General features: G+C 39.0%; 1 protein-coding gene across 2 annotated transcripts in view; it reads right to left on the bottom strand.

The window, feature by feature from the left end:
- MFSD6 (major facilitator superfamily domain containing 6) overlaps window positions 1–15,002 on the bottom strand; it is a 73,399-nt gene that overhangs the window by 4,350 nt on the left and 54,047 nt on the right. For both annotated transcript variants that reach the window (XM_068544773.1, XM_068544775.1), the window contains exon 4: window positions 389–550. In XM_068544773.1, the coding sequence (XP_068400874.1) occupies window positions 389–550 (162 nt within the window). The remainder of the gene's footprint in view (window positions 1–388; window positions 551–15,002) is intronic.

Raw genomic sequence — 15,002 nt, forward strand, 5'->3', positions numbered from 1 at the left:
TTTTTTGGTTCAAAATCTCCTGATGGAACAACAATGATGAACTCTCTTTCCGCTAGCATTATTATCAGCAGGTTTAGGGTACTTTACTTCAAACCAAAAGCACATGTGATTATTCATTTGTTTGGCTCCTTTGAGGTATCCGTGTAGCATCGCATTAAGCTGTCAGAGAAGCGTGCACGGTTACAAGCTGGCTCTAATCATCTTAACTACTGAAGCATACTGCTCTGCAATTTTGACTACCATGAAAGCTAGAAAGAGAATATATGAACAATGGAGTTTAGCTTCTGGCAATCTTCAGTAATAATTTGAGTGTTTATTGAGGGGTTGCTAAAAAAAATTTGTAAGTTTTCATCAAAGAAGAAAGGGAAAAAGAGAAAACCATTCTTACCAAAATAATTGACTAACACGCCTCCGATCATGGCTCCACAACCTCTCCCCAAACCCAGATGAAGGCCCTGCAGGATACCCTGAGCAGACGTCCTCAGCTCTGGGGGAACCGCAGCACTGAGATAAGAAATGCAGGCTGCCCAGATGGCCGCGTGTGTCACTCCTGGAGAGGAAGAGAAGCAGACAGGGTGACTGATCAGCACTCCTTACATTACTCTTTTTTGGAACATGAGTTATTTACTTAACTATATACATATATATATACACACACACACACACACATATATATATACCTAATAAAGATAAATATTTTATTTGTGGTAAAATATACATAACAAAATTTATCATTTAAACATTTTTAAGTGTATGGTTCAGTGGCTTTAAGTACATTCACAGTGTTGTGCAACCATCACTACCATCCATCTCCAGAATTTTTTTATCATCCCAAACTGAAATTCAGCACCCATTAAACAATATTATCTCCAGGCCCTGAGAAACAGCATTTACCTTCTGTCTATGATTATGACTGCTCTGGGTACCTCATATAAGTGGAATCATACAGTGTTTGTCCTTTGGTGTCTGGCTTATTTCACTTAGCACAATGTCTTCAGAGTTCATCCATGTTGTAGCATGTGCCAGAATTTCCATTTTAAGGCTAAAGGATATGTAGCCTTGTAACGCTGTTTATCCATTCATCTGTTAATGGACATTTGGGCTGTTTCCACCTTTTGGCTATTGTGAATGCTGCTGTTGTGAACACTGATGTGCAAGTATCTGAGTCCCTGCTGTCAGTTCTTTTGGGTATATACCTAAAAGTGGAATTACTAGGTCATATGGTAATAATATATTTAATACTTTGAGGGACTGTTTTCCACAGTAGCTGCACCATTTTACATTACTACTAGAAATGCACAAGAGTTCCAATTTTTCCACATCTCACCAGATGTTATTTTCTGTGTTTTTTTATAATAGCAATCCTAATGGGTATGAAGTGGTATCTCATTGTGCTTTTGATTTGCATTCCCTAATGACTAGTGATATTGATCATCTTTTTATGTGTTTTTTGGCCATTTGTAAATCTTCTTTAGAGAAAGTCTTTTGTCCATTTTCAAATTGGGTTGTTTGGGTTTTTGCTGTTGAGTTGTCAGAGTTCCTTATATATTTTGGATATTGACCTCTTACTGGGTACCTATTTTGACATTAAGAACAGATGATATATAGATCAATGGAACAGAATAGACCCCAGAAATAAACCCATGCATGTACAGTCAATTAATCTACAACAAAGGAGGCAAGAATATACAGTGGAGAGAAGACAGTCTCTTCAACAAGTGGTGTTGGGAAAGCTGGACAGCTACGTGTAAATCAATGAAACTAGAACACTCCCTCATGCCATATACAAAAAATAAACTCAAAATGGTTTAAAGACCTAAATGTAAGACATGACACCATAAAGTTCCTATAAGAGAATATAGGCAAAACATTCTCAGACATAAATCGTGGCAATATTTTCTTAGATCAGTCTCCCAAGGCAAAAGAAATAAAAAGCAAAAATAAACAAATGGGACTTGATCAAACTTAAAAGGTTTTGCGCAGCAAAGGAAACCATCAACAAAATGAAAAGACAATCTAAGAAATGGGAAAAAATATCTGTAAATGATGCAGCTGACAAGGAGTTAATATCCAAAATATATAAACAGCTCATACAACTCAATATCATAAAAACAAACAAGCCAATCAAAATACGGGCAGAAGACCTAAATAGAAATTTCTCCAAAGAAGACATACAGATGGCCAACATGCACATGAAAAGATGCTCATCACTGCTAATTATCAGAAATGCAAATCAAAACCACAATGAAGTATCACCTCACATGGGTCAGAATGGCCATCGTTAAAAAGTCTGGAGAGGGTGTGGAGTAAAGGGAACCCTCCTACACTGTTGGTGGGAATGTAAATTGGTGCAAACACTATGGAAAACAGTATGGCGTTTCCTTTAAAAGCTAAAAATAGAGGTACCAATCCCACTCCTCGGTATATATCCAGAAAAAATTCTAATTTGAAAAGGTACATGCACCCCAACGTTCATAGTAGCACTGTTTACAATAGCCAAGACACGAAAGCAACCCAAGTGCCCATCAACAGATGATTGGCTTAAGAAGATGTGGTATATATACATATATATATATATATATATATATATATATATATATGTACATACACACAGTGGAATACTACTCAGCCATAAAAAAAGAATGAAATATTACCATTTGCAGCAACATGTATGGACCTAGAGATATTATACTTAGTGAAGTAAATCATACAGAGAAAGACAAATACTATACGGTATCACTTATATGTGGAATCTAAAAAATAATACAAATGAATCTATATACAAACCAGAAACAGACTCACATAGAAAACAAACATATGGTTACCAAAAGCGAGAGGGAGGGCAGGAGGGGTGACAAATTAGGAGTATGGGATTAACAGATACTAACTACTATACATAAGTAGATAAGCAACAAGGATTTACTTATAGCATAGGAAATTATATTCAGTATCTTATAACAACTTATAATGGAATATAATCTGAAAAAAATATAACTGAATCACTTTGCTGTAATCTGAAACCAACACAGTATTGTAAATCAACTGTACTTCACTTTTAAAAGATTATTTCCCATTTTCTCCATTATAATTAGCACTATGATTAACATTTTTGGAAATACAGCTTTTTACATATCTTATTTACATTGGCTATAATTCTACAAGTGGGGTTAATGATTCAAAGGATATAATATTTTTTTTGCCTTTTAATATACAGCTCCAATTTGTTTTCCAAGAGTGTAGAGACTATTTACAATGCCTCATTACCAGTTTCATTATATCTTCACCATTTGTTGGCAGGGAGGGGAGGGTAAAGATAACAGGTGAAAGAAAATTTGATCATTATTTTAATGTACAGCAACTGTGCATTGTATGAATTTAAATCTTTATTAGAGCACTGCTTTAAGTGTAATAGGAAGAGGGACTTCCTTGGTGGTCCAGTGGTAAAAGAATCCACCTTCCAATGCAGGGGACGTGGGTTCAATCCCTGGTCGGGGAACTAAGATCCCACATGCCGCGGGGCAACTAAGCCCATGCACCACAACTATTGAACTCGCACGTCCCAGTGAGAGAGCCCACGTGCCACAAACTACAGAGCCCACATGCCCTGGAGCCCGTGTGCCACAACTAGAGAGAGAAAACCTGCATGCCACAACTAGAGAAAAACCCGAGCAGACTGCATGCCATAACGAAAAAGATCCCACATGCCTCAACAAAGATCCCGTATGCCACAACTCAGACCCAACGCAGCCAAAAAACTAATAAGGAAAATAAATGTAATAGGGAGATATTGTCACAACAGGTTTTATAGATAGCTGGAAAGAATTAAGAGATCATCTGGTTCTGCCTAGATTAAGTCTTGGACTTGCTTCCTGAAAAATAATCTCATTTGGAGATAATATCATCAGAAATTCTTAACCTATGTTTTGGAAAATTAAACTGAAAGATTAATATTCATTTAAGATTTAATCTGACATTAGTCTGCTTCTGGCCAAAATGGAATAACAGGGACTGGATTTACTTCCTTCTTGAAACAACAAACAGCTGGACAAAATATATGAAACAATAGTTCCCAAGACACTGGCCATCACCAACAAGGACAGTGATCTCAGAGAGACGGGAAACAATGAGGAGCCCCAGCTTACTGCCTGGTCAGAGTTTGAAAGCTGCAGGGCACAGAGGGGGAACTGGTGAGTTGAGGAGATGGAGCTGACAGTCTGGGGAGACCAAGGCAGCTGGAGCTCCAGGTCAGAGTATCAGAAAGGAGAGAGTTTCACAGAAACTCCAGAGATCTGCAGATGGTTTCCCTCAAGTATTCAGCAGAGTACTGATTAGCAAGAGCGTGTATAGAAACTATCCAAAGCCAGGGAAAGAACCACCCAAAAGCATTACAGAAAGCATTCCTCAGAACCCATACAGGGCTGGGAATAATACCTGTTTCCACCAGCCAAACTGGAAAAACTCATGATTCCTGGGATTGGTAGAGTACTCAAAAGGGTCTTGTGTTAGTATTATGAAAGAGTTAGCCCTAGTTTAAACACTGCTCTGGTACCATCTAAGTAATGTTTAAAAGCAAGACTCAAAAGGATCACACTAGTTCCAAGTAATCTAGTTGTGTCCCAGAACAAAGCTCAAGAGTATTTGTAGGAATACAAAAATATCCAGCACCTAACAAGGTAAAATTCACAATGTCGGACATATAATCAAATTACCAGGATGATTTTACTTAAGTAGATCCATAATAGAATAAACACTATTTTCACTGGGTACATTAGATTATATGCCCTATAGTAAACTGAGAAATATCAAAATAATTTTTCTTATATGTTTCAGTAATAATTTCAAGTAGGCTGTTTTTTAACTAGAAAGATGGAAGAGGCAGTATGCACACTTAATTAATTTCCACAGAATTCAAATGAAGTATTTGCTTTATCTGACTAAACAACTGCAGTACTTTAGATAATGCCAGCCTTCTCAGAATTGAATAATGCCTGGAGAGAGTCTTAACTGTAAAATGCTGACACAGTAGTACACAATTAAAATATTATATATTTTAAGGAATAGATTATTAAAGATGCCGCTAACTCCATTTCTTTTCAGATATGCATAGCTTTTCATTAACACTAAGGAAGAAACTCAAAAATATTATGAGAAATAAAATGAAGTTTATTCAACATTAATTAGATTCAATAGTAACATCCAGCATAGATTTTGGAAATTATTTCTTAAAGGTGAATCATCAAAGACCTGAAACCACATCAAATGGTTGTCAATTAACTCTAATGGTGATACCAAGTCTATTGTTATGTCTATGTTTGAGCAATCAATTACAGGATTTACAAGTAGGCAAAGATGGGTCTATGTATTTATGTGACCAAAACAGTAACAAATATATTTTTGCTATAATTCTAGATCAAATATAATTCTAGCAGTTATTCTCTTAAATGTGAAGGCTTGGACACACACAAAATCTTCCAATAATAGGGTTTCTTTTTTTTTTTTTTAATTCTATGGGTTTTCTAAACCTTTGAGTCTTCTAAGATAATTAAAGCATTTTCCAGCAGGATGACTTAAATTAGGATACTTTTAAACTATTGTTAAAATTTGTTGGCTGGTATTAAGTGGCAGTTATAAAAGATTCTCTGTAGTTAGAATTCCAGAGTTTCCTCGTTGCTTTTTTGGGACTGATTAGATCACTGGAAACTACATTCTTTAAAGCAACTCAGGGCATTAACTGAAGGGAAAAATAGGAAAGCATTCAGTAAAAAATTTTTTCTCTGGTACTAAAAGCAGAAGAATGAAAGCCATTTGGCTTGTATGTTCCAACATTTTCCAGGGTAGATGTAGAATTAAAATTGGTTTCTCTGAAATACCTTTATTGCAAAATATCATGTAAATAGAAGAATCCATATTACTTCCTAGAAAAGAACTAGCGAATGTAAATCCACAAGAGGGGATTGGGTTGATAACAATACCTTGTATACAAATGACAACTGTGGAGTTTTGGTTCTTGTTCTTAAACTTGAATATGCAACCTAGTAATCATATTAATAATCTGAAACTCTTGCCAATCTTTTTACTACACTTGTGTTCTGGTCCTCTATAATAAAGCAATCTAGAAATCTAAAAAAAAAAAATTCCATCATTTTCCGTATTTGTAAAATTGTATTTTAAGTATAAAACAACTTTCCTTTAAAATTTAGAGGGTAAAAGATATCATAAGCAGAAAAAAGAAAATGTTTCTACTTCTTTCCCTTTTATTAGAGAACTGTGAAAAAGGAGTAGATGATTATTCTCTACATGATGAAATAAATAAGCAAATGTATTGTGTCACTGGTAAATGTGTTTACCCTAGAGCTATACCTTTTTAAACCTTTTAGTATGAGGTAACTAAGTTGGTGGATCAAACAGTAAGAATAAAAGGATGTTACCTCTGTGACTGACAGTAGTAACAAAGGCACATGAACTGACTCTCCTTGCAATATGTTATTAACTCTTCCTTGGCTACTTGTTACAAAACTACTGATAATTTTGAGTGGCAACTCAACACCAACTCACATAACAGGTGCTTAATAAATATGTTTGAGTGGCAATTCAACACCATATGTTAACTGACAACAAATAACGCTCAAAGACCACATAGGTCATGGAAACTTCGCTTCTCAGTCCTTTCTTACCTTTACTGGGGTCCCTCGGGATTACCTTCAAGGCTAACAGAAACTCAGAGATATTTTCACACCACCTACTGCCAAGACCTTAACTGTTTGTGAATACACTACATTTGAATAACCTAGAACCATTAGAAATAATTATGATTAACATTTAATTTCTCTCATTAATAACATTATTATAGCAGCTTACTCTACCAGGAGCTGTGCTACGTATTTTACATAGATTATCTCCTTTATTCTTCCTAGTAATAGGTACCATTTTTTTCTTCATTTTCCAAAAAGGCACAGAGAGATTAAAGTGCCTTGTTCAGAGTGACACAGACAACAGGGTAGTGGAACAGGATTTGAACCCAAGGTGTCTAAGCTCGGAACTTCAGTGCTTAAGTACTATACTATACGTCCCCATAACCACTGTTAAAAGTATTCTATATAATAAATGTAATCATCTAATTTGAAAGGTTTTCTTGATAACATCAAACATGCCCAATAATCTGTCAATTTTTTTAAAATGTACATTCTTACTACTTTCTTCCCCTCCCTCCTAAAAGAGTTCACATCACACATAATATCAAGTTTTTTATATGCCCCAAATAACTCTTTACCTTATAATATTCAACATTCTTACCTGATTCTGCAACACGAATTTCAAGATTGTCCAGTCTTGGCCCACAAGAATGCTCTATTGCAATACCTGGCATGTATTGATATGAACAAGAAAAAATCCTTTCTCCCCAAGAAGACAGCTGCTTTTTGTACAGTGCTGCTTGGCTTGGGGAAATCACATCATAATGGCTGGGAGGGGTGAGAACTGATGCGGTATCAGGGAACTAGTATTGTTTTGTTTTGTTTTTCTTGCTCTGCCACTGACTTGTGCTTACTGAACAAAACATACATATCCCTTTAGCAGTGGCACACTAAATCAGTTGTGACAAACCTTTTCCATTGATGGAACAAAGCATACATTTCAATTAGCTCAGTGTACCTCTCAAATGCTGAGATTAAAAAAAGTTTCTGAAAGATCAACCTGGTAAAAACCAGTAAGAGACTACTCTTCAAAAAACAACGCAAGAAAACAAAAACCAAACCAAAGCAAAAACAAACCCTCCACTGGGCAGGCAATAAAAGGAGTCAGTATTGGTTAAGGTAATGCTCCTGTTGTAAGAGAGAAACCTCAGAATCTTAGTGGTTTCACCCATTAGATGTTTTCTTTTCTTGCCCATATAAAGTCCAATGGTCCAGGGACAGGAAGAGTAGCAGCTCTGCTTTACATAGTCATTCAGGGACCCAGGCTGCAGAGACTCTGTCTTCTTCCTCACATGGTTACCCTGGGCACTGATATCCAACAGAGGACGGAGGAGAGGATGGCACATGGAAAATTTTATGGGCTGGGTTTAGAAGTGACACATCATTCCTGCTTACACTCCACTGGACAGAATCAGTCATACGCTCATACCTAACTGCAAGGAAGGCTAGGAAGTGGAGTCCAGTGTGTGCCCATGAAGAAAAGGAAGTAGCAGGTGAACAACAAGCCAGTATCTCTGCCAAAGTCAGGGCCACCAACAGCAATGGACCTTCCAAAAAGAGTAGAGGACCCCACAAAGAGCAGTGGACCTAGCAGAAGCTTCATGAACCTTCTTGTGTCGCATGAAAGAGACTTTATATGTGACACGCAACAATCAGCACTCCCACGCCCACCCATGTGCAGCACTGCAAGAATCTCCTGCATTCATTCACTCAACAGTCCTTACTGAGCACCCAGACCACGTGCCGGAGCCCTTGCTCTGCACCGAGACTGTGACAATATACAGAACATGTGTTTAACCACCACAGAGCTTATAGGCTGGTGGGTGGAAGGGGGCAGGATTTACCTGAAGGAGGAGCAGACTGAGCTCCTTGAGGAGAACAAACATACCAGGACCTGGCACAGGGCTTGACACATAACAGCAGCTGAGCAAAAGAGAGCTGAAATGAAACTGAGCAGGCAGTGGCCTGCGGGCTGGGATATGAGGAAGAAAGCACTTCTGGATAAAAGGTACCCTGGGTAACAATGGAGAAAACTTCCAACTCCCATGCATGAGTAAAAATGGAAAGAAGAAATGAAGTTTCTATAAGCTTCACTTTGCAAGTTAAAAAAAGAAAGACATGTAAGTTGCTTTAAAAAAAAAAGTCTATAACTAATACAACAATGTTTTGGGGGCCTTCGTGAATTTTACATGCTGGCATTATACCCTTGGCATACCTTAAAACAGGTCTTAGGAGACTGCCACCCCAAACTGCCTGTGTTTAAGGGCAAGACTTAACAACACTATATACTATATGCCCAATGTCTCCTCATAGCAAGCCACACATGAGACCTGCTTTTACAGCAAAGCCAGCAAAAATTTCACTTCCCCAAAGATAACTTTAAAAACACTGTACACTGGGCTTCCCTGGTGGCGCAGTGGTTAAGAACCCCCCTGCCAATGCAGGGGACACGGGTTCGAGCCCTGGTCTGGGAAGATCCCACATGCCATGGAGCAGGTAAGCCCGTGTGCCACAACTACTGAGCCTGCGCTCTAGAGCCCACAAGCCACAACTACTGAGCCCATGTGCCACAACTACTGAAGCTCACGCACCTAGAGCCCGTGCTTTACAACAAGAGAAGCCACCGCAATGAGAAGCCCGCGCGCTGCAATGGAGAGTAGCCCCCGCTCGCCACAACTAGAGAAAGCCTGCGCACAGCAGCAAAGACCCAATGCAACCAAAAATAAATTTAAAAAAACAAAACAACAAAAAAAACCACTGTACACTGACTAGTCATTTATGGCTGGGCTTTCATGCATAATTGCAATGTAACCTCTTAGGGTAGAATCTTCTAAGTTACATTTCCCCTGGTCCTGATTTTTATTATAACTTTTTATTTTACTTTTATTGCATGTTATTTAACATTTATTGAAGGCTAACTATGTGCCCGGTAATATGCTATATACTTTGCATAGAATAGTTTATTTAATACTCATATTAGCCTATTCTGTAGCACAAAAGTCTAAGAGGCTTAAAGTGACTAAGCAGCTTGCCTAAAGGACACAGAGCTTATAGGTAGGGGAGCTGGAACACAAGATAGCCTAATTCAAGCCTGAGCACTTTATGGTTTCCAGCTTACTGCATATTTTGGTAAGCTGTCTCAAATAATTTGTAGAATGAGGTGGGGACATAAGTAAATGATTAAAACACACTGCTGTTTTTACAAATGTGCAATGGATGGCAGGATGGTATCTAGGGAAAAAGCTAACATATTAAAGATTCAACTTTTAAATTTAGTTTTCAGCTTTCCTTCACATATTTATAAGCTTCTGAGGTAGAACGTCCTCTATTATTCAAAAGCTTTAATAATTAGAAAATATCAACTATAGTACATTTTGCAGCGGACTGTGAAATCAAACAACAAGCATTTACAGTATATCTTCCTGTGTGCATGCTTCTTTGGAGAATTCAAAAACTGTAAGGCGTGGTCTTTGCACTTAAGGGTTAAAACTAAGTCAGGAAGTAAAACTAGTATTTGTTAAATAAAATAATTGGGTAACAATTAAGTGCTAAACTGTGTAACACAGTCCATAACTCTGAGAACAATTCAGAAAAGGAAGAGCTAAGTGTCAGATGCAGTTTGCCAGAAAAGGATTGTTGCAGCAGAAGATATTTAAAATGAATTCTGAAGGGACAAAATAATGTCTATTTGTAAGAGACTGTATAAGAACTTTTAGTAACTGTAAAGCATGGGAATGATAAAGAAGAAAACTGCTCTATTACAATTTATGACTATTCTGATTAAAAATTAACTTTAGGGCTTCCCTGGTGGCGCAGTGGTTTAGAATCTGCCTGCTAATGCAGGGGACACGGGTTTGAGCCCTGGTCTGGGAAGATCCCACATGCCGCGGAGCAACTAGGCCCGTGAGCCACAACTACTGAGCCTGCTCGTCTGGAGCCTGTGCTCCGCAACAAGAGAGGCCACGATAGTGAGAGGCCCGCGCATCGCGATGAAGAGTGGCCCCCGCTTGCCGCAACTAGAGAAAGCCCTCGCACAGAAACGAAAACCCAACACAGCCAAAAAAAAAAAAAAAATTAACTTTAGCAGTAACATCAATGCCATCCGTATGCCAATTTATTCACTGAAATACTAAACTTAGAGCATTTTGTATATCTTATATATTCATGCGACAAGCTACTTGTGTTTTAAGGGTTAAGTCAGACAGAAAATTTCCCATATGGATGATAACAGCCTGGAATCAGGGCCAGAATTTCCACTGTCAGATAAGGGCTACATTGTAATGCTTTCATAATTTCTCCATGTTCTTCCAGAACATGAGAGGAAGGAAAACATGATTCTCACCCGGCTGAGCAGGCATACTAAATAGGAGAGTAAAGCTCCATAAATGTCAGTTCAAGCTTTCCTACTGGCGACATTAAAAAACTATCTTTCATCATAATCTTAACCCGGATCCTACCGATCAAGCAACCTGCAGAGAAGGACCCGACACAGACCTCATTTTCACCCTTCAGTGCTTGAGCCATTAATTTGAGTACCACAAAAGGACCTCTTTAGTTACAGCAGCCCTGGTCTGGCCTTACTCTCCTTAAATACATTTTAATAGCAAAAATAATTTGAATCACATTCATCTCAAAGTCTTGCAAGGATTCACAACAGACACCGGCATAAAAATGAGCATAACAAATTTGACTTTGATTTTTATCAGAAGTGTATACTCCAGATCACAATCAAGAATATGTTTAAATGCTTCTCGTGCAGAAGTAAAGGAGAAAAACACGTGGGTTCTTAAAATGAGATCTTATAAATAAATATAAACTATCCTAATCCCTCCACTGTACCCAGCAATGCTTTTAGGCCCTTAGAACCACTGTCTCTTTTTAAAAGTAAATTACAGGCTCCTTATGAGTAGGAAATACATCTTCTGCTTCTTTACATGGTGGCACCCATTGCCTACTGTATGACATGTTTGCTGCAAAAGACAAGTGAACGGCTAAAAGGCTGCAAGAGGCACTGGCTACTAAATGTGAGAAAGATCATAGGAAAGAAAAATCCTCATAATCTCCAACAGTCTTACCTTGACCCCAAAATAGATACCCACATAGCCTCCTTCCTAGGGGTCTAGAGAGGAGGAAATTTGCTTTATCCCCATCCCATCTGCTAATTATTACCAACATAGCCTGAGGAGACAAATGCTGAGATGACGACCAAGAGCTTCAGGGAATGAAGGATAACAAGGAATCTTCCTCCATCAGTTACAGGTAACCCCAAAGAGGAAGAGATGAGTAGCCAGAGACATGGAATAAAGCACATCCCTGTCTCCTCCCCTTCCGTTGCTCCACTAGGTGGTACTAGTTCTCATGGTGTTTTGGGGATGAGGCACGGGGTGAAAGGTTGAAGAGCTAGACCTCACCTCTATTTTTTTTTTAAATTTATTTATTATTTTTATTTTTGGCTGTGTTGGGTCTTCGTTTCTGTGCGAGGGCTTTCTCTAGTTGCGGCAAGCGGGGTCCACTCTTCATCGCGATGCGCGGGCCTCTCACTATCGCGGCCTCTCTTGTTGCGGAGCACAGGCTCCAGATGCGCAGGCTCAGTACTTGTGGCTCACGGGCCCAGCTGTTCCACGGCATGTGGGATCTTCCCAGACCAGGGCTCAAACCCGTGTCCCCTGCATTAGCAGGCAGATTCTCAACCACTGCGCCACCAGGGAAGCCCCCACCTCTATTTTTTAAGAAGACCCTCTGTGTGGCGCTGGGTCCAGAATCAAAGAGTGGAAGTGCTGACTGTTCAGTGTCACGACCATCAGTGATGAGAGCCCGTGTCCTGCTTCCCCACCCTCCCCCTCCTAAGGCTGGGTCTTTGGAAATCATCAGGTAGCAGTTCCAGTCAAGGGATTAAGGGGCATCTATCATGATAGTGGGCTTGTCCTGTAATTAAATCATTCCATGTTTTGTCATCATTTCTTGTTTTATTGCATCCTAAGTAGAGCTGCCTTAAGCACAGGGACTTTAAAGTCATTTGGATGAGCCTTGTAAATTTGGAAGAATTCAGACTGGAAAAACAAACCTGTTCAGTCAGAAGTGTGTTCCTATGAAACAGGATTTATTCCACATAGATAATCCACTGTTTTCCGTAGGGTGGGCATGGGTCAAACAAAGGCAAGGGATTTTTTGTTGTACAGCCAAAACACTCAGCACTCACTTCTGCCAGGGAATGAAACCGTCTCCTCCAGTTTTAGACGCAAAGAGCTCTGCGGAACTGGTCACAGAGCCCTGTGTTAGATGCGGAGACTCCCCATATTTACAGATTGCCCCTTTTTACTAGCTTCAGATCAGTAACTAGGTTTCTACTGGCACGGGGGAAATAAAATGAAACACAGAGGTATAAACTGTAGCCTGCCATGGGAAGCAGGGATAACTGCCCTAAGGTGCACATAAATACATATTATACAAATATGTACTGGGTCAGCAGCTTAGGATGACAAACCCATCGAGCCCCAGCCAAAGCCTCCCACTCAGGTTTCCTGAGATGCCATTCCGCTCTCCACGGCTGTGCTTTGGCACGTGGCTCTTCTCTGTGCCAAAATATCTGCTTCTCTTTAGGCCACCGGGTGGGGTCCTCATCACCTTTCAAAATCCAGCTTATCTGTGATTTCCTTGGGGAATCTTTTAATAATATCATCCTCCCAGGGCTTCCCTGGTGGCGCAGTGGTTGAGAATCTGCCTGCTAATGCAGGGGACATGGGTTCGAGCCCTGGTCTGGGAAGATCCCACATGCCGCGGAGCAACTGGGCCCGTGAGCCACAAGTACTGAGCCTGCGCGTCTGGAGCCTGTGCTCTGCAACAGGAGAGGCCGTGAAAGTGAAAGGCCCGTGCACCGCGATGAAGAGTGGCCCCCACTTGCCGCAACTAGAGAAAGCCCTCGCACAGAAACGAAGACCCAACGCAGCCAATAAATAAATAAATAAATAAATAAAATTTAAATAAATAAATAAATAATATCATCCTCCCACTCTCTGCTTCACAAAGCTAATCATTCCCTCCATGGAGCTCCTTCTCTGTTACCTGGCACATTTTTCTGATTCCATCTAATCCATCTAACACACTGGGTAGCAATTATGTATTTACACATCTGGCTTCCAGAACAGACAGTGAGACCTTGAGGTCTAAGTTAATATATTGTTTTTTAATTATATTCCCAGCACTCAGCATGCTGCGTGACTCTTGGCGGCTATTTAACGTATCTTTAATAAATTAACAGGAAAAAAAGACGTTTTCGATTCGCAACAGCATTTGTTTTTTCCCTCCTATAAAATTCTTCTCTTGTTATAAATGTCTTCTTTAACCACTGTTTTAAAAAAGCTTCTCTCTTTTGCTCTCTTTTCTTTTTTTTAATATATATATATATATATTTATTTATTTATTTATTTGGCTGCACCGGGTCTTAGTTGCGGCACACAGGATCTTCAGTTGTGGCATGTGGGATCTAGTTCCCTGACCAGGGATCGAACCCAGGCCCCTTGCACTGGGAAGTGCAGAGTCTTAGCCACTGGACCACCAGGGAAGTCCCTGCTCTATTTTCTTAAGTCACTAAGGCAAACCATCCTTTTTTATCTAATTCATATTAAATTAAAAGGAGAGAAAAAGGTATATGCATGTATTATTCATGTATTATTATAACAGGTATACCAGTTATTTTGTTTTTTGTTGTTTTTTTTAAGTAAGAGTCTGCACGTGGTGTCATACCAATATATAAAGCAGTTAAGTCAGGCGAGCACCCTGCCTCATAGAATAGAGTCAGAATTAGAGGTGGGAACCCCTAAGGCTGTATTGCTTATACCTTGTTGTTGCACATTTCTATCCTGCAGTTCATATTTTGTGCTTTGTTTTTCTTACATGACACAATACTGAGATGTATGCCCCACCTCAAGACTATTCAAGAGTTCTAATTATTACAAACAATAATTTCTTATTGTAAGACCAAATTTCCATTTTCTATATATTTATAAACAAAATCTCTTTTCATCATTTATACCACTGCATCAGACCTGAGAAAAGCACCCTTAAAGTGTGTACATATTTGAATTTTTTAATTTTAATGTGACTATAAATTATGTCTCCTTTCATTAGGATAGGTTTTTTTTTTCATTGCCACGATGGGATTTGGTGAATGAGCTTTTGCATTTTATACATTTTGTTTAGATATATAATTGTGAGTCTTTCATCTTAGATATTATGATAAAGAATTACGTTGATTGTACGGCATTTGCATCCTCAGGGTTAGGGAAAATAATAATGGCAATCTATAAAGCT

Source organism: Eschrichtius robustus, chromosome 5, assembly GCF_028021215.1.
Source record: "Eschrichtius robustus isolate mEscRob2 chromosome 5, mEscRob2.pri, whole genome shotgun sequence".
Taxonomy (NCBI): domain Eukaryota; kingdom Metazoa; phylum Chordata; class Mammalia; order Artiodactyla; family Eschrichtiidae; genus Eschrichtius; species Eschrichtius robustus.